The sequence below is a fragment of the Clytia hemisphaerica genome, unplaced genomic scaffold (assembly GCF_902728285.1).
Source record: "Clytia hemisphaerica strain Z4C2 unplaced genomic scaffold, Clytia hemisphaerica genome assembly, whole genome shotgun sequence".
Classification (NCBI taxonomy): Eukaryota; Metazoa; Cnidaria; class Hydrozoa; order Leptothecata; family Clytiidae; genus Clytia; species Clytia hemisphaerica.
Window position 1 is genome coordinate 264,686 of NW_027104370.1, and position 26,844 is coordinate 291,529.

General features: G+C 35.2%; 3 protein-coding genes across 3 annotated transcripts in view; 2 read left to right on the forward strand and 1 right to left on the reverse strand.

Annotated features, from left to right (window-relative positions):
* Positions 1 to 4,025, forward strand: part of LOC136818436 (NADH dehydrogenase [ubiquinone] flavoprotein 1, mitochondrial-like) — a 34,424-nt gene extending 30,399 nt beyond the window's left edge. The window contains exons 12-17 of the mRNA XM_067074776.1: positions 303 to 393; positions 952 to 1,014; positions 1,675 to 1,729; positions 2,543 to 2,583; positions 2,892 to 2,960; positions 3,768 to 4,025. Coding sequence (XP_066930877.1) covers positions 303 to 393; positions 952 to 1,014; positions 1,675 to 1,729; positions 2,543 to 2,583; positions 2,892 to 2,960; positions 3,768 to 3,857 — 409 coding nt within the window. The 3' untranslated portion in view covers positions 3,858 to 4,025. The remainder of the gene's footprint in view (positions 1 to 302; positions 394 to 951; positions 1,015 to 1,674; positions 1,730 to 2,542; positions 2,584 to 2,891; positions 2,961 to 3,767) is intronic.
* Positions 4,026 to 7,854: 3,829 nt separating this feature from the next.
* On the reverse strand, positions 7,855 to 10,519 carry LOC136818442 (testis-expressed protein 264-like). The gene is made up of 3 exons (XM_067074783.1): positions 10,163 to 10,519; positions 9,103 to 9,324; positions 7,855 to 8,697 (listed from the first exon to the last, which is right to left on the reverse strand). Exons 1-3 carry the CDS (start codon positions 10,409 to 10,411, stop codon positions 8,545 to 8,547), a joined length of 624 nt encoding a protein of 207 aa, XP_066930884.1. The 5' UTR covers positions 10,412 to 10,519; the 3' UTR covers positions 7,855 to 8,544.
* Positions 10,520 to 19,004: 8,485 nt separating this feature from the next.
* LOC136818415 (nicotinate phosphoribosyltransferase-like) lies at positions 19,005 to 26,696 on the forward strand. Its single transcript, XM_067074748.1, has 13 exons — positions 19,005 to 19,265; positions 19,517 to 19,678; positions 19,843 to 19,891; positions 20,169 to 20,299; positions 20,719 to 20,933; positions 21,317 to 21,414; positions 21,524 to 21,664; positions 22,187 to 22,271; positions 22,790 to 22,870; positions 23,252 to 23,354; positions 23,589 to 23,746; positions 24,450 to 24,557; positions 25,476 to 26,696. Exons 1-13 carry the CDS (start codon positions 19,058 to 19,060, stop codon positions 25,551 to 25,553), a joined length of 1,617 nt encoding a protein of 538 aa, XP_066930849.1. The 5' UTR covers positions 19,005 to 19,057; the 3' UTR covers positions 25,554 to 26,696.
* The last annotated feature ends 148 nt before the right edge of the window (positions 26,697 to 26,844 follow it).

A 26,844-nucleotide genomic window follows, 5' to 3' on the forward strand; every position in this document is an offset into this window, starting at 1 on the left:
TGTCAATATTGCTTGTACTTCTCTATCTCTGTAAACTTTTAACCTGGGAGGGGTGTGGGCACTGAACTTGACGGCCGACGGGGACCTGCCGCTTGAGTCTGAAAAGTGGACCCTGTCGGATATGAATATCGGATATATCGACTTTTTCACCCTGAAAAGTGGTGAAGATGACTAAAATTAGACGACTAATTTTGACCCTGAAAAATAACCAAAGTCGACTTTCAAACTGAACACGCTCAATTAAAATAGTTAGAGATCAGCGAATTAATTACATTAAAATTATGTTCTCTTTCTGTGTACAGTGTCTGCAGTGACGTCATGATGGATTTCGACGACTTAGTTCGAGCACAAACAGGCCTTGGAACGGCTGCCATCATCGTTATGAACAAGCAGGTATAAAGCTATTTGATATTTGCAGTGCTTTATGGGTAACTTTGACTCGGCGCAAATCATGAAGGCTTGTACTGTTTTAAAATACTTATGCAATCTCGTCAAAATGACCTACACTTTTTTTAAAAGCATTCGGGAAAATCGGGTCGAGGCTCGATATGCTTAGACTTCGATTTGTTGATTTTCTTTGGGTTCATGAAAGTCGGAACATTGATTCGATTCAAGGAATGAAAGTTTTGAAAATCTTTGGTAAGAAAGCTCAAACAGCCTTAAAAGTAACCCTTAGAAGGTCAGCGTTTCAGTAAAGCTACACGAATTTTTTCGTATCTCAGCTTAGCTCATTATGCTTATTTTTTACCGACTTTGAGCCTAAGTATGCTTTAAAAACGTTATCCTTATAAAAAAAGTGTATATTCATAAGACAAGAAATATAGAAACAAGATTCTATTCTCTGCATTCACAAAGCCATCGTCCCCATTTCCTTAATGACACTGTGGATTAGTCGTGATGCATTGATAGAGCTCAAACGTTAATTTTTGAAAAATAACTTCTTTTTTTCAGAGCGACATCGTCCGTTGCATTGCACGTCTCATTGAGTTTTACAAACACGAAAGTTGTGGACAGGTAAGATTGAAGCTTTGAAATGAATACCTGGGGGTACTAGGCTTGCGAGATGACGCGAATGTCCGGACCAAAGATCTAAAACCGACCCTTAGTGAGACTGAATTTCGGAAATTTCGTCCAATTTTTAACGTTTTTGCCACCCTTAGAGAGACTTTCTCCCAAAATTTCAGCCAAAAATTTCTAATGTCCCTTTCAGGGAGTCGATTTTTTATTTTCGCCAACATACGAAAGGCTCGCACATATCCAGCACCCATTTTGCCTAAGTACCTCCCTCTGGATGAATACTGACCTCCCTTACTATCAAGTCGTGCATTTTGATTATTGAAGTACACATTAGCAGCGTTTCTTTGATGCCAGTAAACATTCAAAAAGATTTTTGTTTTAAAAATACTCCGTGGATAAAGCCTTTCCGAATTCTCATTGGGGATCAATCTTGCGGATGACAACCAAACCCACAAAATTTTATCCGATTGAAGTAAATCGACTTCTATCTTTCGAACAATTTGTCTGACCCCTTTATCAGTAACCAAACCAATGTAAACCAATTGTAAACCAATCATGGTAACTCAAAACAAATTTATTGAGTTCCCCGTCCTTGTTCGAGTTAAGTATAGAGGCTAGATGTTCTTATTTCTCTTTTTATTCATTCAAAAAAATTAGTGTACACCATGTCGCGAGGGAGTTGGATGGATGAACAAAATCATGGCTCGATTCGGTAAGCATCTTCATACATTTGTATACCTGCAGCTAGAGTTTTTGTGAACTTCTAACTTGAGCTTGTCTGTCAAGCAATCAAACCTTCACCCCCTAGTTATCCAGTTTTTGGGCCAAAAGCCTCCCCGATTCCAAATTGATGCGCGTTTTAAAACAACCACACCATGGAACTTCACTCATTTTTTATATGGAGTTGGGTGAGCCTTTAAGTTTTTGGAATCCTGCAGCATTTTAAGTATTGATTTCCTAGGAATGGAAATGGTGTTCCAACAAGGGGTACCTTATTGGTATATATTTTCGCGTGTTACAAATTTTCGCGGGTACTTAATTTCGCGAGATTTTTGGTCAATTTTCGCGAAATTTAATACTGTTTAAATTTTTCAAAATTACAAAATCGCGAAATTAAATACACGCGAAAAAATCTTTCTTAGTATTTTGTTAGTATTTTTACATCAAAAACGTTGTGTTTCATGCAAAATCAGTCTTCTTCTTGCTTTATATTCCCACTATCTGAAAATAGCTATTTTAGTGAATCGCGAAATTTAATACACGCGAAAATTTTCCAGAAGTCAGCAATCGCGAAATTTAATACACGCGAAACACGTTTTTTCGAAAAAATTTCGCGATTCGCGAAAATTTGTAACACGCGAAAATATATACCAATAAGGTATATAGTTTATTTCTGGAATGTGGAAAAGCCCAATTCACTCCCAAATACTGATAGTCAAAACATTTTTTTAATATTTTAAATTTGACGGTATTTTGCAAATAATGGTAGGCTTTTTCTTGACGAATGTTATATTTTTATTTTCAGTCGAAGGAAAAGCTAAACAGGGAGAAATTGATATGTTATGGGTAAGTCATCAAATGTTTTATTGTTTTATAACTTATCGCCGCGAGTATAGCACTTTCAACCATATATTAACCTCGAGAATTATTATAATCGATCGGTGGATTTCTATTCATCGGGAACTTAATCGCTTGAGCCACTTGTTAAAGAAAATATCGAACCGTTGAGCTCTGTGTTTGTTATTAACTATACATAGTATTTCATCTTTTCACCGTGAATTATTGAAACATGATATTTCCACGGTTGACTATTTCTTCGATTTATTCCTATTTCGATATTATCATAATGTTGAATTTACTTTTGTGTTTTGCAGGAAGTGAGCAAACAGATCGAAGGACATACCATTTGTGCTCTCGGTGACGGCGCTGCTTGGCCTGTACAAGTAAGTTGTCATTGATGATGTTTCAATATGTTCTTACACTTTTTTTATAAGAACAATTTTATAAGAACGAGGCTCAAGATCGCCAACACTTTAAGAACAATGCTGAGGCTGAAATTACTCAATTTCTATCTATTTAGGGGTCGCAGTAGTATAAAGTATAACGCCTAAAATACCTCACTTGCATCAAGAACAGCCGAACCGCAGCAAAATTTTACTGGTTCTTATAAAAAAATTGTAATGTGATTATATAAATCTATTAAGATTGGAATTGCACAAAGAAAAAATGTTATACGTTCATATGCTTTTTTATGTTATGAGCTTAATCTTTGTTTTTACGGGGTAAAAATCTATATTTCCAAGTTGGTTGGTCGGAATTTAGCCCCGTGTACTTCTAAAATTGTTCCTGTAGAAATAAGTATTTGGAGCGAGAAAATTATGCAATAAAAATTCTCTGTTGATTTAAAACTAGACTAGCGTCTACTTCTGACTGAACTTTGCTTTTTGATGATTTTGATGGCGCTTAGTCCAGTGAAATAGACTAGGGGATTTCGCCATTTTTAAAATTTTTCACTTTTTTTTCAAAATTAGAAGAAAACGATATATTCAAAAACCCCATCAAAGTTTATGAAACTATAATAAAAAAATTAGAAATACATCAAAAATTTGAAGAAAAACAATTGGTCTATTGGTCATTGTTTTCTGTTGGTTTTTTTTTTTTTGGTTTTTTGAAAGTCGTCGTTCTTTTTGTCTATTTTTAATAAACGTAGGGTTCTTTAGATTAAACCCCCTCCTTTCTTTTATTTACAGGGCTTGATCCGTCATTTCCGACCAGTACTGGAAGCCCGTATGAACCAATATCAAGACGATTTCGATACAAAAGTGGCTGCTGCTGTCTAATACTTTATTATTAATAAAATATTGAATATTGATCAAATGTATTTTCTATCTATCTATCATCTCTATCTCTCGACTAATTGCGATGGTTTCAAAACTCGAAGTGTAAATAAGTTACTGTATTATTTTTTTGTTTTTGCTCACGAAAAAATGATTTTTATTTTGAATGAAGATTTTCTTTGTCTCTCTTTTTTCCACCTATCCAATCTATAGTTAGCTGGTCTGTCCGAGAAGGATTTTTTGAATAAAAATGTTAGCGTCAAATCTCGCGAAAATCCTTAGGCCAAAGGACCAATAATAACCAAAAAGGGAAATTTTCGTTATACCCTTTGATCTTTGAAAAAATTGTGAAATTTTTTATATGGTAAGGTTCTGGGATGAGCCAGAGTTTTTATGAGATACTTCATTAATAATATGATTTGGTCATTTGCAGGCACGACGGAAGCTTTTTATATCTGGTACGGCGAATGAGGAAATTTAAGCAATTTTATAGCGATTTTACCAACAAAGAGGAAAATTTCGGGTTTTTTGTGAAAATCTGGTACGGCTGGTACCCGTTGCGTCGTGTCTGATTCGATGTAATAGAAATGAATCGTTCTTTAGAAAAAGTAACGAAATTGTGTTTTTACAGGTTAATGACTAACCAAATCAAATAAGAGCTTGTAGAAACTCCAACTTGACTCAAGGTTCTGAATGATTCAAACAAGAACTTACAATAGAAACTAAACGATTATTAGCTCTTTTCTTGTAAGACTTTTGGTATAATTCGTCAGTTACGTCAATCTGTACGAATTAAAATTTTCCATTTTGCACTGAGGCAAATTCTTGAGGAAATATTGTGATGATTCTAACTTTGTGTCGCATTACTGTGAAAAGAAAATGTTCTGTGTCGCATTACTGTGAAAAGAAAATGTTCGAAACATTATACGATGGTTTGATAATGATTATTTGAATTCAAAATTACACAAAAAAATTTAGCGGGAATTTAATTCGGCAGATGAAGGGTATTTTCAGCCAAAAAAAAACCTATCCAGGGTTGCTACGTCTGCCAAAAATGTCTGGAATTAGGTAAGTGAGTAAGTCTGGAATTGGCTGGAATTTGAACGAAATAGTCCTGAATTAAATCTAGTAAACTTTCCGGAAAAAAGAAACTTTTATCCTGGCATTTGAAATTTCCAAATGAAATATTCTTGCTATCGCTTTACTCGCTAGCAAATCTTTAAATCATGTTCATTTAAGGCTAAAAAATACCCTAGCACACATTTGGGGTATGAAAACAACAGTTTAAATTTTGGCGGATGGTGGGGAAGATTAAATTTGGTGGTAACTTAATTTGGCGGATTTTGGCCAAATCCGCCAAATTTTCTTTCCTCCAAAATTTCTTCTTCCATTAAGGTTATTTATAATTATTCTTTTCGACTTTTAAGACGAAAGACTAGGCTCAAATTCTTACGATTTTGAGGTAAACAAACAAAGGCTTTGGAAAAGAGTTCCCTGAGTTTAAAAGTTTTATTTTATCCTAAATATTCAATAAATTACGGTTTGATCGATATATTTGCGGTATTGACATAAAAAGATAAATCTATACTGAAAATGTCATCATGCCCAAGGTGTGTAAATTTTTAGGTGTCAACTTTTTTTTATTTTTAAGCTAAATAAATGTATTGGATTTACAGAAAAATTGCATGTCCAAAGCTTAATTATTTCAGGAGCTATAAGCTTCCTCACTAAACAGAAAAGCCCCTTCCCCTACAATCAAGGTCATGATATTTGAGAAAAAAGGGAAATTCCAGAGGAAGTTTTGAAATCACAATCGAATTGTAAGCGCTCTAAAGTAGGTTCGAAGTGTAGAGTTCTAACGCTAGATTTACGACCTTAGGATCTGAGGATCCAAAAGTTCAAAAATAGTCCAATAAGGCTCAGAATATAGCCTGGAAGTCTGCCAACCCCTCCCAAATGAAATATTCGATTAAATTAAAGAGGAACTTTTAATCTTGAAAAACGTTAAAATAGCCGCAATTCTGAATATATTATTTCAACCATGATTGTAGTACGAATAAGGTTAAAGTATTGTTAAAACTCTTTTTCCAAAAACAATATAGATGTGTTAATAAAAATGCAAAAAAATTATTGGTACAAATTATTCAAATAAAAATAAAAAAACAAAAGAAAGTCCGCGTTCGTCTTTTAAGTGTGCACTAATCCTTTTTGCTTTCGATATGCTTCAACTAAAACTATGCTAAATAAAAGATTTTCTTCTTCTTCATTTTCAATCTTCCTATTCGGATCTTTTTGAGTTTTTTCTTTGTGATAATATTCCACTCCAGATTATCTTTTCAACAAGCAAAAAATATCTGATCTGAATTCTATCAAAAGATATAGCCTTTTCTGTCTCTGCTGTAAATTATATTGAGACAGACTTTATAAAGACTAGTAGCACCTGATAGTAACGAAAAGCATATAAAAACAAAAAATGATACAAAAACGCTAACAGTATAGATATAAACTAGCCGGTACCCGGCGTCGCACGCCGGTTAAGCTGTAGCTGAACGCACTAAAAGTCCTTTGGATGTTGAAGCTGGCTTAAAAAAGCGATCAAATAAAAAAAAGAAATCTGTACAACGTTTAACTCTAACCTTCCCCGGGTGTCTTATCTTTTAACCATATTTGGATCGTTTACTGCCCCCCTCCCGAGACATAAAGCCCTAGTCCCCCCCCCCGGGAAAATGACGTACACACTTTTTAGTAGTAACGACCAATGAAGTATAAGCCCGAAGGGCTAGAAGTCAATCTCCTTGGTAGGATTTGAAGCCAACAAATCCTACCAAAGTAGCGCGGCCTTGAGCGGCTCGCCTGGTTTTTACACAAATGACAGATTAATACTATAAAATTTACCTCTAAATTTCGAAAAAAATATCAATCGTAAACAAAGGAATTGCTAGATTCAATCTGTCGTCAAAAATGCGGCGGATTTTTTAAGCTTCACTTTTTCTTGCCTGAGAAAGGTTAGAGATTGAACTTTAGCCCTTCGGGCTTTAAACTCAATGGTAACGACGGCTTGAATATTTTTATAAGAAAAAAGAAGTGAACTGATTTTTTCTTATGCTTTATATCGCCCTTTGAATGCTGTTGTTGTCCACAAACCTTTTTATGTTTTGATTTACTTTTGAAATATTCTTTTCTATGAAATGAAATTGTTTTGTTTTGAAAAGAATTCGAATGTCATTAATAAATACGATCGTTAAATACATTCGAAAACATTTAAAACAAAAGAAGAGAGAAAAAGGCAAGTCTGGGCAGAAGTTAAAATTACTAAATGTAGATGGGCCTTAAATTTCAAAACAAAGGCTTAATAAATAGTAGAGGCCACTATGTCTTCCCGTGTGCAGCAGCTTGTGCAAAGGGATTTTATGATTGAGTATTGTTCCTTGAATGTAGAAGATCAAAATTTGAGAGGTGGGGCCGGGTGTGACTACTCGTTGCCATGGAAACTGACGTCATTGGTTACTATGGCAACCAAAATAAAAAGTCGTCAAAATTGAAAAATTTTTGTTTCATTCGAAAGAGCATGAAAAACTGATGAAGAAAAAGGTCACAACCTATATCTGAAAATGAATATATTAGGAGATATAAAGGAAATAAGGCAAAATGACGTCATAAAACGATGACGTCATCAAAAAATCAAAATTTGCCAAAATTCGAAAATTTTTGGTTTTTTAAAAAGAAGACCCTCCAGTGAACATAAAATATTGTTACGAAAACGTTTGAAAATTCGTTAAAAAAAGTCTATTGGTCAAAATTGACAATTTCATTTTTTGCCTGTCAAAGGTTGGAGCTTGCCCTAGCTTGCCCAAGAACATTACAGGCAAAATTTAAAAATATCAACTTTTGCTCATAGACTTTTTAAAAAGGATTTTCAGACTTTTTCGTAATAATATTTTTTGTTCGCTGGAAGGTATTCTTTCCAAAAAATCAAAAAATTTTGAATTTTGGCAAATTTTGATTTTTCGATGACGTCATCGTTTTATGACGTCATTTTGCCTTATTTCCTTTACATCTCCTGATATATTCATTTTCAGATATAGGTTGTGACCTTTTTCTTTATCAGTATTTCATGCTCTTTCGAATGAAACAAAAATTTTTCAATTTTGACGACCTTTTATTTTGGTTGCCATAGTAACCAATGACGTCAGTTTCCATGGCAACCGGTGGCCACACCCGGCCCCACCTCTCAAATTTTGATCTTCTACATTCAAGGAACAATACTCAATCATAAAATCCCTTTGCACAAGCTGCTGCACACGGGAAGCTTTTTCACGACATAGTGGCCCCTACTTTAAAGTCTAAACCAAGCTCTATCCGATCTTTTGCAAATGGTGCGAATCCAATAAAACAAATTTGTGGAGCAAGAGACTAAAAGTCATAATTTTAAAACACAAACAAAGCGAAAACGAAAGTAGAAAACACAGACAAACACACATACAGACTACCACTATTAATATATAGATAATATAAAAAGATAATCATTGTGTCATAAAAATCTGCTCTCCTACAAAAGTTTTGCACCCCTCTTGTCTCTCGCTAGATAATTCCTATAATTGAAATTGAAATTCTGTAACTCATATTTCACTGTCTCTCTAGCAAACTTTTATTTACCAAGAAGATAATTTCTTTAAGTTTCTATTACAGTTCAATCTTCTTTAGAATCAATGTATTCCACATATGTCACGTGATACTCAGGTACATAAAATGAATCATTCTTTTCCAGAGGGTTAATAAAATGCATTTCTTCCATACCATGAGGGTAATACTCTGTACATGGGTGTGCCTGGAGTTTCTCTTTCTGAAAAACAAAAGGAATTACAATGAAAAATAATTACCTAGAAATTAAGTTTTATAAGCTTGTTGAAAGGGTTCTTTCCAAGCACTTTTCCTTATCACCATTTTGGTCTGGGAAATTGAGTTTCATCGATATAATACAGTGATATTGAATATTGCCCACCATGGTTGGGTGAGGAAGAATATTTCGGCTCTCTTAATGTCCTAATTAGGTTTTATATGCATCTTAAGACCCCAGAAATTCTAAATACAATAGCATTATTTTTCACAAGCATCAGTGCAATAAATAGAGTTGATTTTCCTTCAAGTTTTTGTACCGGCATTTCTCTACTTTACATCATTTAACTTCAACCGGATAATGTCACCGAATAAATGGTGCTCGAAAGATACTCTGCTTGACTTTTATCACCTTGATGAAGTTGTTAAGTTTTGGGTAAACCCTTTGAATTGCCACCAAGATGGACAAAACACTTCTAAGAGGAAAACAAGTTGTAACAACAGAATCAATTTGCGGTAATTGAATATGTTGGTAGCCAACACTTCCCATTGTTGATGCAAGCTCCTTGTTCTTGTCAAAATCATCATTATTGACAAGTATGCCAACTGCATAACGTGTTGAATCTTCTTTTACCTGAATGATAGAGTTGGGCTTACTTTCAATTTAATTGAATTTTGCAATTATTTTTTGGCCCTCAAATAAATTAAAATGTGTAAAATTCAAAATTAAACACAACATTAAATTATTTGCTGTTGCATTCTAGCTGCAAATTTGCAAATGTAGTTTTGACCCAAATTGAAGGTAGTACATAAGTATAGATTAAACCTCCTCTAATCTCAGGCAGATTCCAACATCAAAACAATGACAAGAAAAATATCATTACACACTTATATGCTAATTATGCACCCATGCAGCCATCTGTTTATTGTTTTATTGTTTGAGTTTCTAATTATTGAACATGCATGGCATTGGGTTTACTAGGAATAGCTCTATTATACTGTGAAGTCGGGTAACTTGCATCAGTGGAGGGAAACTTGCATACCCATCAAAGGACTGACCAATCAAGGCAGCAAAATAGACCTTTTTTCAAAGAGGACGTCCTGTTGAATAATTATGTAGTCCAGCCATAAAAACAATGATAGAGCCATGCATAATTACTATATCATGCATATTGTAATAATTATGCATGGTTTTATCATTGTTTTTCTGCTGGACTACATAATTATTCAACAGGGTGGCCTCTTTGAAAAAAGGTCTATTTCAAAACAAATCAACTACGCAGCTCCGCTAGCAGCTCTATACCATTTTTGTTTTCATTTAAATTTGTATTTTAATGACCAGCAAGGTTATTCGTTTGAGGGAAATGCATGTTAGCCTTCACTGATGCAAATTACTCGACTTCATGCATGGTACCATAAGCAAAAAAAGACTGAAGAAAGAAATTTTAAAAGAAAAACTTAAAATAAAATACTTTATCAGGGTCATCATAATAAATTCCAACCAATTTAAATGTCTTCTTTATGGGGAATTTATTGATAGCTCTATAAGCCATTCTGGCTTCAGCATACGGTGTTTGGTAAAATTTGTATAAATAATGTCCTCCAACTGGAAAAGGTGGTTTGGAAACTTTGATGCTGATTGAACGAAACATTCCAATGTAAAAACAAAATGCAATGACAATGAAAATAAAAGCAAGACAAGTGTAAATTAATGGACTCATCGTTCTTATTGATAGTTACAGCAGCAAAAACCTGAAGAGAAATGCAAATAACTGCTTTTGTGCTGAAGACGTTGCTGATGGCTGACAGCTGAAGATGTTCAAACTGGCTGCTAGGAATCTGAAAAATTGAAAGAAAACGAAAGTGAAAGTGTCACGCATTGTTTAATGTCTAGCCTGTGACCATCATATTTGTTTTGGCATTTTTTAATTGTGCATCACTATTTTGGGCAAAAGACGATTTGAAAAAGAACTTCAAGAGTTATGAATGATTTTTGATCATTTTTATCATCCAAAATTATATCAACAGACTTCAACATCAATAAAATCATAATCATACACAATCAAAATTTTGAGACATGCGGCGAACACAGGCTAAAATATGTACAAAGGGAATTTCCCTAATTGCTATCAATCATTAACAAGATGGCGGAGCCGCTGCGAAGGTTTGTTGTGAGCGCGCAATGTTCTCTTTTTTCAAAAAGTTTTTTGCCTTTTCCACATCATTCTAATGTCTTATGACTGTCCTACTTGTTTTCAGAATAACTTTCATTCATTCTTTGTCTAGACTATTTTATTTCTGTAGTATGATGTTTTAGCATTGTTAGCTAGACGGATGTTTAAGAAGAAAATAAAAAAGGATTTTTTACTTCATTTTTAATGAGTATTTTTTATTTGTTTTTTTGTTGAACATTTGGATTAGTATTATTAGTCCAAAATCCTGATGATCTTTTTTCTCAAACATAAACAGCAAGGTATATATAATATATGTTGGACCTTTTGGCTGTAAACATTTTGAGGAAAGGAAAGGCAGGGTTGAGAGGGTTGGTTGGTCGCTTCTTCCAGAGGAAAAAAGAACATAAAATAAAAAAGAGAAAAACCATCAGATATTTATGAATATGAATCAGCAAAAAAAGGGGTACAGGTAGGAAAATGATTAGAATAAAGGTTGATTTCTAGGCTTTCTCAGGCTTTGTTAGGGTATTCTCAGTCAGTACGATGACAGTATATATACCGTGAGATTATTGGGTAACTCTCTTGGGTCATTCATTTTAGGGCTATGCATATTAGCCTCCACTGATGCAAGCAAGTTACCCACTCTCACGGTATAGACTTAAACTCGTATATCAAGATTACAGGCAGTCAGGCACATCCTGGCAAATGAACGGGGTATTTTTCACTTGCGACCATTGGCAAATGAACGGGGTCGAAAACGAAAGTGACGTAATAGCGCCGAATACCCAGTTTAATTGAACCGGGTTGGAAATATTTTGCTTCATTTCAAAGAACTGCATAGATGAATTTTTTTTTCCATGGGTCAATTTTGTCTTCGAAGATTGAAGAAATTTTTAACGAAAAAATAAAGTTCCCAGTTTTCTTCCTTTTTTCCCTTTTTCAGTTTGAAGTTCATTTTTATTCATTTTCACGCTTTTAGCCTGAGACGTCCTATCTCATTTACACTGGGTGGCGAATACCCCATGCAAATGCTCACCCCGTTCATTTGCCAGGATGTGCCTGACTGACAGGATTACAGGCCGATTTTACTTTCGTTTTGAGTGGTTTCACTTTCGATTTCAAGCCAACATCTTAGCAACGGGGTGCTTGCCCATAGTCACATAGGTTTGTGCAAAGAACTAAACATGGAAAATTTTCCAAATCCCCCATTTCGATTAATGCAATGAAAAATGAAACTTTTCTATGTTTCACTTTTTTGCGCCTATTCTTCAAAATGAAAAATCCTGATGATCTTTTTTCTCAAACATAAACAGCAAGGTAAATAATATATGTTGGACCTTTTGGCTGTAAACATTTTGAGGAAAGGAAAGGGTTGAGAGGGTTGGTTGGTCGCTTCTTCCAGAGGAAAAAAGAACATAAAATAAAAAAGAGAAAAACCATCAGATATTTATGAATATGAATTAGCAAAAAAAGGGGTACAGGTAGGAAAATGATTAGAATAAAGGTTGATTTCTAGGCTATTTAAGATTTTAAGTTCTTCTTTTATTCAATGATTTATTATGGCACTTTGTTGACAATCTAACTCTCACATCAAATTCCCGTTTTCTTCAAAATTGAAGATGAGAAAAGACCTATTGACAACACAGATTGAAATAAATATATGAAGGGTGGGATTTTACAGCCGCCCGTCGTGCAAGGCACTGAGAGGCCACGGAAAAAGAAAGGTCGTTTGATAAACAGCCGTTGTTACTAAAAGAGGTAACGAGTGGTAACGAGTGGTAACGAGTGGTAACGAGGTGGTAACGAGGTGGTAACGAGGTGGTAACGAGTGGTAACGATGTGGTAACGAGGTAACGAGTGGTAACCAGTTGAAAACGGTGGCCCTAAGTCTCCAAATTTGAATTTCTCGATTCTGGTGGTTTTGCAACAGATGCTGATGGCTCTTGAGGTTCTGCAGCAGGACCTGGCAGATCTGGTGAATGTGCAGTAGGAATTGGAGATTTAGGCGTATGTTATAGTGGAGTTGATGGATCTGGTGAATGTGATGGTAAAGTTGGTTGTTTGGGTGAATGAAATGGTGGAATTGATGGTTCTGGTGAATGTGAATCAAAGATTGATGGTTCTGGAGGTTCTGCATCAGGAGTTGGCGATTCTGGGGAATGTGCATCAGGAGTTGGTGATTCTGGTGAATGTGCAGCAGGAGTTGGTGGTTCTGGTGAATGTGCAATAGGAGTTGGTGGTTCTGATGAATGCATTGGTGGAGTTGGTGGTTCTGGTGAATGTACAGCAGGAGTTGGTGGTTCTGTTGAATGTACAGCAGGAGTTGGTGGTTCTGGTGAAGGCAATGGTGGAGTTGGTGGTTCTGGTGAATGTACAGCAGGAGTTGGTGGTTCTGGTGAATGTACAGCAGGAGTTGGTGCTTCTGGTGAATGTACAGCAGGAGTTGGTGGTTCTGGTGAATGTAAAGCAGGAGTTGGCGATTCTGGTGAATGTTCAGCAGGAGTTGGTGGTTCTGGTGAATGCAATGGTGGAGTTGGTGGTTTTGGTGAATGTGCAGCAGGAGTTGGTGGTTCTGGTGAATGTGCAGCAGGAGTTGGTGGTTCTGGGGAATGTGCAGCAGGAGTTGGTGGTTCTGATGAATCCAATGGTGGAGTTGGTGATTTTGGTGAATGTGCATCAGGAGTCGATGCTTCTGGTGAATGTACAGCAGGAGTTGGTGGTTTTGGTGAATGTTCAGCAGGAGTTGGTGATTCTGGTGAATGTGCAGCAGGAGTTGGTGGTTCTGGGGAATGTGCAGCAGGAGTTGGTGGTTCTCATGAATCCAATGGTGGAGTTGGTGATTTTGGTGAATGTGCATCAGGAGTCGATGCTTCTGGTGAATGTACAGCAGGAGTTGGTGGTTTTGGTGAATGTTCAGCAGGAGTTGGTGATTCTGGTGAATGCGCAGCAGGAGTTGGTGGTTCTGATGAATCCAATGGTGGAGTTGGTGATTTTGGTGAATGTGCATCAGGAGTCGATGCTTCTGGTGAATGTACAGCAGGAGTTGGTGGTTTTGGTGAATGTTCAGCAGGAGTTGGTGATTCTGGTGAATGCGCAGCAGGAGTTGGTGGTTCTGGTGAATGTGCAGCAAGATTTGATGGTTCTGATGAATCCAATGGTGGATTTGGTGATTTTGGTGAATGTACAGCAGGAGTTGGTGGTTCTGGTGAATGTACAGCAGGAGTTGGTGATTCTGGTGAATGCGCAGCAGGAGTTGGTGGTTCTGGCGAAGGCAATGGTGGAGTTGGTGTTTCTGGTGAATGTGCAGCAGGAGTTGGTGGTTCTGGTGAATGCAATGGTGGAGTTGGTGGTTCTGATGAATCCAATGGTGGAGTTGGTGATTTTGGTGAATGTGCATCAGGAGTCGATGCTTCTGGTGAATGTACAGCAGGAGTTGGTGGTTCTGGTGAATGGGATAGTGGAGTTGATGATTCTGGTGAATATAATGCTGATGTTGATGGATCTGGTGAATGCAATGGTGGGGATGGTCATTCTCGTGAATGCAATGGTGGGGATGGTGGGGACGGTGAATGTGATGGTGGAGTTGATTATTCTGTTGAATGTGCATTAGGAGTTGATGGATCTGGTGAATGCAATGGTGGATTTAATGGTTCTGGAGAATGTGATGGTGAAGTTAATGGTTTTGGTAAATGTACATTATTAATTGAAGACTTTGAGCTTACTCTTAGGTTCCAAATAAATGCCCCCTTGTTAATTTTCCGAAAATTGTCTGACGCTGCATGACCTCTTTGTTATCTTATACGCTTTTGTCCATTTGACCGAGAATCTTTCCCATCGCCCACTCTAGTGGAAATATTCCTGAAACAAAGTCCCATTTGATTTACGTCATTTGGCAAAATGGTCAAACCATTGAAAAATTGGATGCTGTTTCAATCCCAATCCCAGTGGTAAAACAAATAAATTCTCAAATAATGACGAAAAAGCAAAAAAAGTTTCTGACCTATCTAGAAAAAAAAACAATTTAACCCAACACAGTGGCTTCTAAAGTTTTGTATTTGAATGCACTGTGTTTATTTCTTCCACTGGAGCATAAATTAAGGGGTGTTCTGAGGTGTATAATTGTAAATGTAATGTGCAAATCATCGAAGCATCCTTTTTTTTTAACTTGAAGAAAAAATCATTAATTACTTAAAAGAATAGAACGACTTCTTTGAATAACTATATTTGTTTTCTTCGTATTGGCGTATTTTATGTATAAAATGGATGAATGAATGAAGGAAGGAAAAAACAATAACTCCTGCTGCACATTCACCATAAATAACCAACTCCTGCTGTACATTCACCAGAACCACCAACTCCTGCTGTACATTCACCAGATGCACCAACTCCTGCTGTACATTCACCAGAATCACCAACTCCTGCTGTACATTCACCAGAACCACCAACTCCTGCTGTACATTCACCAAAACCACCAACTCCTGCTGCACATTCACCAGAATCACCAACTCCTGTTGTACATTCACCAGAACCACCAACTCCTGCTTTACATTCACCAGAACCACCAACTCCACCATTGCATTCACCAGAACCACCAACTCCTGCTGCGCATTCACCAGAATCACCAACTCCTGCTGTACATTCACCAGAACCACCAACTCCTGCTGTACATTCACCAAAATCACCAACTCCTGCTGCACATTCACCAGAGTCACCAACTCCTGCTGTACATTCACCAGAACCACTAACTCCTGCTTTACATTCACCAGAACAACCAACTCCTGCTGTACATTCACCAGATGCACCAACTCCTGCTGTACATTCACCAGAAGCATCGACTCCTGATGCACATTCACCAAAATCACCAACTCCAAAATTGGATTCATCAGAACCACCAACTCCTGCTGCACATTCACCAGAACCACCAACTCCTGCTGTACATTCACCAGAAGCACCAACTCCTGCTGTACATTCACCAGAAGCACCAATTCCTGCTGTACATTCACCAGAACCACCAACTCCTGATGTATATTCACCAGAACCACCAACTCCTGCTGTACATTCACCAGAACCACTAACTCCACCAGTGCATTCATCAGAACCACCAACTCCTGCTGCACATTCACCAGAACCACCAACTCCTGCTGCACATTCACCAGAATCACCAACTCCTGATGCACATTCCCCAGAACCGCCAACTCCTGATGCAGAACCTCCAGAACCATCAATCTTTGATTCACATTCACCAGAACCATCAATTCCACCATTTCATTCACCCAAACAACCAACTTTACCATCACATTCACCAGATCCATCAACTCCACTATAACATACGCCTAAATCTCCAATTCCTACTGCACATTCACCAGATCTGCCAGGTCCTGCTGCAGAACCTCAAGAGCCATCAGCATCTGTTGCAAAACCACCAGAATCGAGAAATTCAAATTTGGAGACTTAGGGCCACCGTTTTCAACTGGTTACCACTCGTTACCTCGTTACCACATCGTTACCACTCGTTACCACATCGTTACCACTCGTTACCGCCTCGTTACCACTCGTTACCACATCGTTACCACATCGTTACCACTCGTTACCACTCGTTACCACTCGTTACCTCTTTTAGTAACAACGTAAACAGCTGGTAAAAATTTCATGAGACCATTTTTCATGCCTTTGTAAGTATACTTTTGGAAATTCGTCCAAAAAGTCAAAAAAGAGGCAAACAATTGCTAAAATTAGCTGCATTTGAGGAAAAAATAGCTGTACTCTGCACTTAAGGTTAAAATATAAAAACCATCTGAACTTGCACCTGAAAACCTCAAATTTTGTACCTGCACTCGACTTTTTCTAAGTTTTGCACTTGAGATCTTGAGCAAATGTGCCACACTCTGCAAACTGACCTTCTCTTTATTTAAAAAATAAATCTTTTATTTTTAATTTGGAAAAGTCCATTTCTCAGAATTCTTCAAAAGTTTTTTATTTTAGAAAAGCGTACATACTTTTGTGTTGATGGTTAATTATGCCTATATTTTATAACCTGATAACAGATTGTGTATTTTCTGGCCCAGTACGCTGAAGCTCTAAAGACGTGGGCAAAAATATACAATCTGAAGAATATGGTCGCGCGTCTGTACGCGGACCGCGTAGAAATTTATTTAAGAGGAACGGGTCCGAGTTTAATGTCGGCAGGAAAGGGTGTCATGGCCGACAACTTTTGGGTCGGGAGATATGTCAAGTTCTCTCTAAGCAAATTCAGAACTTTTTTGGAAAAGAAGCAAGCAAAACATTATTGTATTTCACAAACAAGGTTCTTTAATGGATGAATATGCTCAAAAAAGAATCTTTTTTGCTTTAAATTGATCACACAAGAGAAAACAAAGTATAATAACATCATACACAAATATCACTTAAAAAGAGAGAAAAATCATAAACAAACATCTTTATGTTATTAGTAGGGCCAAAAGAAAAAGTAGTCTTGTTTCCGGAAATCGGCCGGGTGAACTTTTTTTTGGAAAAAAATATATCTCACCCGGCCGCAAATAGAAAAAAACTTTTTTTTTTGTGCAATCGAAGATTTTTTTCAAACTGAATATTTCAGACAAGTAAGCTAAAGAACGCAAAATGTTTTCTCAACATTATTTAGTTCTTCGTAGTAACAATATGTATTAGTTGTGCACGAGGCATTATGTGTGCAAAAAATTGTACGCGACGCGTTTACTTCGGGTTTGACTTTTGTTTTTGTTTTTGTGTGTGTGACATTCAAATGTTTTCATTGATTCAAACGTTAGAATGTTCGAAAAAGAAATCAATGGAATGTTTGGGTTATTCTAATGTTTTTGTTTTTATCGAAATTCACTGACAAAAATAGATCAGACGAGACAGGAGTGAAGTGAAGAGATCAAAAATTTTTGGAGTGAAGCTGAACTATTTCAATTTCCGGTCCAATGGTTTTCTTTTTACCCGCGTGCTTTGTTGATGTTAGCGTGACATCTATTTGAATAATTAATATTTTAAAAGCTTTTGTCCCCACATTTGAGAGAGAGAAACTTTTTCGAATATATTTTTTGTTTATGTTTTTGTCTCACATTCGTATTTTGACCTTTTGCGAGTGAAGAGTTTACTTTTTCATGTGAGTATTTTTTTGTTGAAAAGAGGGCACAAAAAGTTAAAACTCTATCTGTAACTGTAAAACTTTCTTCAAGAGTTTATTTTCCATTTTACCATTTTACGATCCATTTAACGATTGTATTCAAAGATTTACGTATGTCACTTGTGTTTTGAAAAAGAAAATCTTCTGTCACAAATGTTTTCTACTTTCCTGTTTTATGTTGTTGTGAATAGAATTACCTTAGAGTACAGCTTCTTCTTAAAATTTCGTTTTTTCAAGTAAAGAGACATCGAACCTGGATTATTTTTTCGTACACGTCAATTAGAGTTTTTCTAGGAAAATTGAAAAAAAAAAAAATTTTCCGGCCGCCCGGGTGAGATTTTTTTTCGTCACCCGCATTTCCGGAAACAAAACTACTTTTTTTTTGGGCCTAGAAGAAAACTGAAGCTATAGAAAATGAATACAAACCATTACTGAATACTTTTATGAAGTTTATAAAGTATAAAGACCAAAAACTTGAGTTTTAAAACAATAACAAACATCCATTTTCACCTTCCGCCTCCATTTTGAAACCTTTCCACTCGCAAAGCATTGTGGGACAGAATTTTAATTCCTATCTATAAAACGCACTTTTCATGGAGCGCCATTTTAAATTTTAAGTTTTCGGCACTAGACAAAAAGTTGACTCAAATTTTTTGTAGAGATAGGGCCATTTTCCTCAGATGTTAGTTTTCAGCGATCTTTAGAGCTTCAGTGTGTCGCGTAGAAAACTCCACAGCTGCTATCAGGTTAATATTTTAGGGTACATACTTTTGGAATGTTTTTTTTTAGATCTAGAAGAGTCCATGTCTTACAAGTTTTCTATTTTAGAGGTTACAGAAAAGGGTACAAGAGTAAATGGGGCCCAATTTTAGCATGCACACTTTTTGGATGGTCCCAATAGCATGATAGAAGGCTTACTGTTCATGTTAATGAGATTTTAATGCACACATCCCATAATTTGAATCTCATCAATGATTTGACATCTCATCTTAGAAGTTAAGAATACAAAATAAAAAATCATATCCGCTTTCAACAACCAATAAAACATGTCTCAGAATGGAGTCATCCAACCACTACTTACTGACTTTTACCAAATATCTATGGCATATGCATATTGGGATAACAAAAAAATGAATGACCATGCCGTTTTTGATTTGTTCTTTCGTAAGAACCCTTTCAAAGGAGAGTTCACAATTTTTGCTGGATTAAGCGAGTGCATTAATTATGTCAAGAACTTCAAGTTTAGTGAAGATGGTAAGTGATATTTTCAGATTTTTAGACTTTTTTTTTTGAGATGCTTTGCAAAAAAGCTGAGAATCTTTATTAAGAACAGGAGCTTTTTGACTTTAAATCTTTTCAAATGTTCTTTTAATTAAGAATGATGAAACCTTTTTTCTCATTTCATTTTTTCATTTCTTCCAACTTTTTCTTGACCAATTTTTTGCTTTCCAGCTCTATCATGCAAGGTTGGTTATCATAGTGTTCTTACTTAATTTTTTTTTCAGATATTGAATACTTGGTAAAAGTGATGCCAGAATCAACTGATCCAGAATTTTTTACTTTCTTGAAAAATCTAACAACAAATGAAGTCACTATTAGTGCGATTCCAGAAGGAACTGTTGTCTTTGCTAAAGTTCCTCTTATAAGAGTTGAGGGACCTCTAGCAGGTATCATTCATAATCTTGTTTATTTATCAATTATGTCAGTAATGATTAGGTTTGGTTGAGCTTAATAATGTATTTAATTACTTTATTTATTTTTGATACAATTAATGTTCCATATGTAATTAAACAAGAACTTGATTTTCTAAACTAAGCTAATTCTCTTTCAGTTGTCCAGCTTTTAGAGACAACACTTTTGAATTTGGTCAATTTTGCAAGGTATGTAGGAGTTTACATTTCATTACTAGCTTAAAATATGATGGAACTTCATGTCATTTAAAGATATTCATTTATATGAAGTGATTGTTAGCCATCACACTTGTTAACAATATCCAGTCAATAAGTTATCGTACAAAACTGACAACAACAAAAATGTTCCATCCTTATTAAATCAGCTAGCCTAATCTGATATAACCCTAGAAAATTAATATGCTATTTCTTACATGGGGTTATATAATATTTTCCTGTTTACTTTCTGATTCTTTGTATTTTTCAGTCTTGTGGCAACTAATGCTGCAAGGTTCAGACACGCTTCAGGAGAAGATAAACTACTGTTAGAATTTGGTTTACGAAGAGCTCAAGGCCCTGATGGTGGATTATCTGCTTCAAAATATTGTTATTTGGGAGGTAAAGTTATTTATTGCTGATATTCCTGATTTCAATAGAAATTAATAACACTTTTATAAGATATAAACAGTGTAGGTGGAACTTCCAGATTCCAGGATTACAGTTTTACCAACTTTTTAGCAATTTTTGCCCTGTTAACCCAAATCCCGCAACCTCTTTACCTTAAGGAAGATCAAAGTTTTTCAGCGTTCCGAAAAAAAAAACGCATGGCCAATTTTTTTCTCATCTTCACAGGATCAATTCTCAACCAAAAAATACATCTTTTGTGAAAAATTTATCTGCCTTTTTGCAGAGCAGAGCAAAAGAGCAAAACTTTTTGCCGTTGAACTTTTTTAAACAAATAAGCATGGACATTGCCTTCAGACTGGATTTTGGCTAAGCACTCACTTTTCACCTATATGCTTACTTATCATTAACAGGTTTTGATGGAACAAGTGATGTTTTAGCTGCCAAGAAATTCAATATTCCAGTAAAAGGGACCCATGCACATGCATTTGTTTCGTCCTTCCATAAAGCAGATGATGTCAGTCAGTTTCATAAACTGCTGAATAAAAACAGCCAGCAAAATGAATCTCTACTTCCTACTGTTGAGAAAAAACTACAAGAAGTTGCTGATATTTTCAAGATTTCTAAGGTACTGCCAAGTGCAAAGCAAAATACAGGCTGTCTGGAAAATGAGAAAATGAAACATGTTTAAAAAGGGCAACAAACACTACACAATATATTGTTAGGCAATATATTGAAAAGGTGTCCTCAATATATTGTCAGCTTGATTTGCAATTTTCTCAACAATATAGGGGGATTGTTTACAGAAAGAAAATTCCTTTTTATAATAGAGCACCTGAAAACGATATTGTCGAATATTGTTTGTCAATATATTGTGTAGTCTAAGTAGCCCTTATGTAAAGCTATTGTGTTCACTTTGTATTATTGTTTAATATATACTCAAGAAAAAGAGAGTTTTCCAATATAACCATGGACTGCTAACAAAGAATAGATGACATTTTTATTTTGTAGGATCAAGTGAATCAAGGTGAATTGATGGCATTCACAGCTTATGCAAGTTCATTCCCAAGTTACTTCCTAGCTTTGATTGATACTTATGATACATTGAAGTAAGGGATTTTCTTTTTTTGTATTTTTTTTTTTAATTTTCAACTTTTTGTTTTGAAGGACAATTTTAATCACAAAGAATTGTTTTTGTTTTATTTTTTCATCTTTTAGATCTGGTTGTATCAATTTTTTAGCAGTTGTATTAGCATTAAAAGATTTTGGTTATCAATCTATTGGTGTACGAATAGATTCTGGTGATTTAGCTTATTTATCAAAGGAATTACGAAAAATGTTCACAAAGCTTTCAGAAAGGTAAGTGTAAATAAAATTCAACAGCTTTTTCAAAACTTTCTATATTCTGGACTTAAGAATACTTAAAAAGAATACGCATCCAAAAGGTTAATGTCATTTTAACCTTGAAAGATATCATTCTTCTCTATGGCTCTGTTGAAAAGTCTTGATGATTATATACAAACTTTGTTTGAAAGTAATTCAGAATCTTGATTGGTGCAACCGCCTAACTCTTCAACAGATCATGTTCTCAGAAGATTTTTTCGGTCTGAGCCAGCAGATTGTTTTCTTTCTAAGCTTACTGTTTCCGTACAAAACATGAAATTGTTTCGGATATCTGCTGGCCCAGACAGGGCAAGAGATTGAGGTACCCAGGTGTTTGTTTCCAACTTAGGTCCTTTGGGACCTAGATTAAAGGATGACGATGAAGTGTGTTCACAATTGATTTTTTTAAATTTTTAAATTTATTTATTTTTGGCTGGAAAGCAAATTTAGTAATCACAGCAATTAATATTTATCATCAAAATGAAATTCCTCCATTAGCTTGAACATTGACTGGATAGCAAATTTATCAATCACAGCAAGCAACGATATCAATGAGGAGACACTTTACTCTTTGGAACAACAGGTTTTTTACTCACCATTTTGAAAGGGAGAAAGTTTTTTACTATCATTGTTGTTGTGATAACTTAGTTTTACAACCCTTTTTTGCCATTTTGTTTTCTGTTAGGAAAATAACTCATATTTTTTTGACAACTAACCAAATAATGTTGTTTTTTAAATGGAAACCATCTGCTCTTCAAATGAAATTACTAACCAAGCTTTAGGTTTTGGAAGATCACTAGACTTCCTTACTGATAAAATATGTCCTGTCAAATCATAGTCCAGGTGTTAGGGTGGGGGGCGGCGTCGGGTCTTGGCCGACCACATTTTTTCAAAGCAAAATGAAAATTTATTATTAAGCCAATTTCTATTTAATAACCTTAAAGCAGACCTGTTTTAGGCGATCTAGAAGAGTTAAAACTCAAAAAATATGTCGGCCCAAACGATGGTGCCGCCTCCTTAGTCAGTATATTGTGGTCCTATCACTTTTAAATTGGAGACGCAGCCCCTGTAGTCAACTCAAAGTTATTATCTCTTTTTCAGGGACACAGTATCAATGCATTTGGAATCGGGACACATTTAGTAACATGTCAGAAGCAACCTGCACTAGGATGTGTCTTCAAGGTATTTATACATTATTAGCAAGAGATGTAATCGCCAATGTCTCTGTGTAGTAATTGAAATGTAACAGCTTCTGAGAAGTTTCTTTAAATATATGTAGCATAGTAGAAAATCTTGACGTAAAATATCTTGTTTGCCAATAAAAAAGACTAGCATAGGGATTCCATTTATCATTGATCTATAAACAAGGGGAACAGATACATTTGCTTTTATTAAATTGTCTTTTTTTTTGACGTAATTCACAATGTCAATATCAGTTTCTTGATGATATCTTGAGATCAGCTTCTTGGTTTCAAGAAGCAACAGTTTTTTAAACCTTTTTGTATCCTTTCCTAATAGATAATGGATTTTGATAAGTAAATTAAAACCTCCTGTTTTTTTCAGCTTGTTGAGCTAAATGGAGATCCAAGAATGAAGCTCAGTCAAGACATAGCAAAAGTCACCATTCCAGGGAAGAAAAATATCTATCGCTTGTATGGACATGATGGTAGGATGTTTTAAAAATATTGTCTTCATAAGTTCATGAGAATGATTCGGTTACATGTTCCTCAGTCACTATCAAAAACTAAACTAGATTGGATTGAATAGTTGTATTGATCTAGCCATCAATTGAAAAATTACTAAATAACAGCAGCTTTTAGTTTGCTTTAACATCAGTTTCTTCACAAAACTTGTCTCATTGTGTTTTACATGAAATACCTCCCTTGTATGCTTTTTGTAGGATTGGCTTTGCTTGATCTTCTAACAAAAGCAGATGAAAAGGCTCCAGGTATCGAGGAAAGAGTTTTATGCCAGCATCCAATACAAGGTGCTAAACGAGCATATGTCAAACCAAAAGTCATTGAAAGTCTTCTGAAAGTCTACTGGAAGAATGGAAAGGTATACACATTTTTCTCACAGGGTGAATTTTTTGTGTCGTCAAAGGGTCAGCAACTCTTTTGTGCCTCTAATTTTATGCTTGTGTTATGATAATGTAATGTGTTTTAGGTAATTCATTGTTTTGAAATTTTTAAGGTTTAGAATATCCCCAGGCGATACTTTCTGTTCTCTCAAGATTGATCCTACTGGAAAAGTTTTATTTTTTGCTGGCTAGTTACTTAACTAACTGGTTTCCCTTGAGAAATACAATAAATAAAAAGTGGTTTCCCTTGAGAAATACAATAAATAAAAAGTGATTTTCCTTGAGAAATACAAGGGATGAAAAGTGATTTTCCTTGAGAAATACAAGGGATGAAAAGTGATTTTCCTTGAGAAATACAAGGGATGAAAGATGATTTTCCTTGAGAAATACAAGCAATAAAAAGTGATTTGCCTTGAAAAAATGTAATAAATGAGAAGATATTTTCCTTGAGAAATACAAGAAATTGAAAATGTTACCAATGAACGAAAAGAGATTTTCTGAGAGAAATTTGCTTTGAAAAAATACAACAATGGAAAAGTGATTTTCCTTTAGAAATACAAATAATGAAAAGTGATTCTATGAGAAATAGAGAAAAAAAAGATATTTCATCTAGAAATCTGAAATATGAGAAATAATAATAGAATTATGAATTTTTGTATAATCATACTGTACATTTTATAGATTGAAACACCATTAGATGATTTGGAGGGTTGTCGCCAAGTTGTGAAAAAGTCGTTAGCCACAATCAGACAGGACCACAAGCGTGCTCTCAACCCAACTCCTTATAAGGTAAGTTTTTCAGCCTTCTCAAGCATTTCTTCAATCATATAACATGAAAATGACCAGGTAAAGGATCTTCATAGTTAAATAAGCATGAAGGTAGACCATCCACCTATGTTGTGCAAGGTTGCAGGTTTGACCCCCAACCAGGTCATACCAAAGATTCCCAAAATGGTACTTGATGCCACTCTGCTTGATGCCCAGCAACTGAAGAGACAGATTGATGGTAAGTAGAGAAATCCAGGGAGTGGCAACCTCTCCTATTTTCAGGTAGACAGCTAAAGAAAAGGGAGACTTCGCAACCTCCACAGCGGTCACAAACTTACTTATAGTTAAAGTATCGGTAAAAGTTCTCAACTTCAGTTGAGCTAGAATCTGAGAATGCCTGTGTGTCTGTCTGTCTGTGTGTCTGTCTGTCACTAAAACTTTGGAGCAGGCTAGAGACTTCAAAAATTGTTTTTGTTGAAATTTTGCACACTTGATCCTTGGGTGAATCCCTGGGGGTCATTTTTTCGTTTTTTGAAATTTTTCAATTTTAAGGGCGTGGTCACAATATTTCGCCAAAACTAGGCTAAAACTTTGGGACAGGCTGGAAACTTCAAAAATGGTCGGATTTGGCTGAAATTTGACACCCTTGTTCCTTGGGAAAATATTTTGGGATAAATTTTTTACTTTTCGAAAATTATCATTTTTGGGGCCTGGGGACGAGTTTTTAGCCTAAACGAGGCTAATACTTATTTAAGGAATGCTAAAATTTTCCTTAAGCCATTAAGTTTACAATTGGGCCTACGAATGATTTCAAAGATACTGATGTTGAGCCAGTGCGGTTAGCACGTTCAGCAGAGTATACATGATTTGGTACTTTAATATTTTAATCCCTAAGTTAACGTTGACCCAACATAAAACCACCATTATTCTTACTTTTAGGTTTCAGTGACCACAGAGTTATTCCAATTTATGCATAATTTATGGATGGACTGTGCACCAATCAGTGAATTATCATAAATTAAAACCTTTTTTTAAAGATGTTGAGAACCAGACCATTTCGAACATAGTTAGTAATGATACTCTCACCCTTTTTTACATCTTTATCAGTCATACAAATATAATTCAAATCCCCCTTTCTTAAGTGGGAAGGAAAGGGTATATTATCGAGGAAAGGGGAAATCTGAAATTTTCCTAAAAAAGAATGGGATAGCAAGACCCCATGTCTACATAATTATCTTCCAAATTTCTTTTTTACTCGCTGTAAAACTGTCTAAAATCCCAAGTAAGAGGTCAAGAACAAAATTATTAAGGGATTTTAGGGCCCTAACTAAGACGTGTAAAAAGGGAAATTTTAATAGAAAAAAGACCTTTGAGGATTAGCACTTTTCAAGGTTGGGGATACTAGTGGGGTCATTCATAAGGGGACTCCGACCCCTTCAGTGCTATGACAAGGATAATGGGTCTGACGGAGAGTCTTCAAAGAGCATTATCCTGAACAAAATACAGAATTTATTTTCACTTCACCTTTTATACGCTACTAATTCACAACGTTCTCCCAACGTTCATATTTCGTTGTATTGTGTTAGCTGTTTAATAAATACTTCTTATAAAATTACACAAATACCCCCAGTACAATCGATATCTTGGTATATTTTAGATAGATTTATATACACATTATCTTTTGTTTTTGGAACACAGTTTTAAATGTCTTCGACCAAAATTTCGAAAAATGTAAAAAATTTTATCTACATAGTTAACTCAAATAAGAGTTCAGGCCAGTAATCTTAAAATAAATTATAAATAAGATTTTAAATCTAGCTTTTTTCCAAATTATCGAAACCATATTGTAAATTATTTTTTTAAAGGTATTTTTTTTACTTTTTTTTCTGATTCGTTCTGTTTTGTAATACTTATTCCCATATAACTTTGAAGAGAGGGAGTCTAGGGCTTATCCCACATTAAAGGTGAACATTTTGTTTTTGTATTTATATGATACGATTTCTTTTTACAACACTCGATATCAACTTAATTTCTTGTACATTTTTAATTTTAGTTATTATATTTAATTTTTTGATAATTATGATTATTGGTTATCAATGTTAAAGATTTTTTTGAAATTATCTTTAAAATTATTATAAAATATAGAAAATTTTGTCTTTACGGTGTTTCATTTCTTAATTTCCAGGGATCTGATTTGTGAATCTATCATATTTTATTAAACCCTTCACACATTTTTTATAGGCAACTCGATTTTTAGCTTAAACCTAAGGTTGCCTGTCATTCTAGCCCATTTTCTGAGAAATTTAAT

Bases quoted from the DNA above. Each gene is read 5' to 3' on its own strand.
- LOC136818442 (XM_067074783.1), bottom strand. From the start codon at position 10,411: ATGAGTCCATTAATTTACACTTGTCTTGCTTTTATTTTCATTGTCATT. The intron at 9,325-10,162 runs GTATTTTATTTT...TCTATCATTCAG, and splicing joins ATTATGATGACCCTGATAAA to GTAAAAGAAGATTCAACACG. The intron at 8,698-9,102 runs GTGATAAAAGTC...TTTGTTTTTCAG, and splicing joins AACTTAACAACTTCATCAAG to AAAGAGAAACTCCAGGCACA.
- LOC136818415 (XM_067074748.1), top strand. From the start codon at position 19,058: ATGTCTCAGAATGGAGTCATCCAACCACTACTTACTGACTTTTACCAA. The intron at 23,355-23,588 runs GTAGGATGTTTT...TGCTTTTTGTAG, and splicing joins TCGCTTGTATGGACATGATG to GATTGGCTTTGCTTGATCTT. The intron at 23,747-24,449 runs GTATACACATTT...TACATTTTATAG, and splicing joins TCTACTGGAAGAATGGAAAG to ATTGAAACACCATTAGATGA.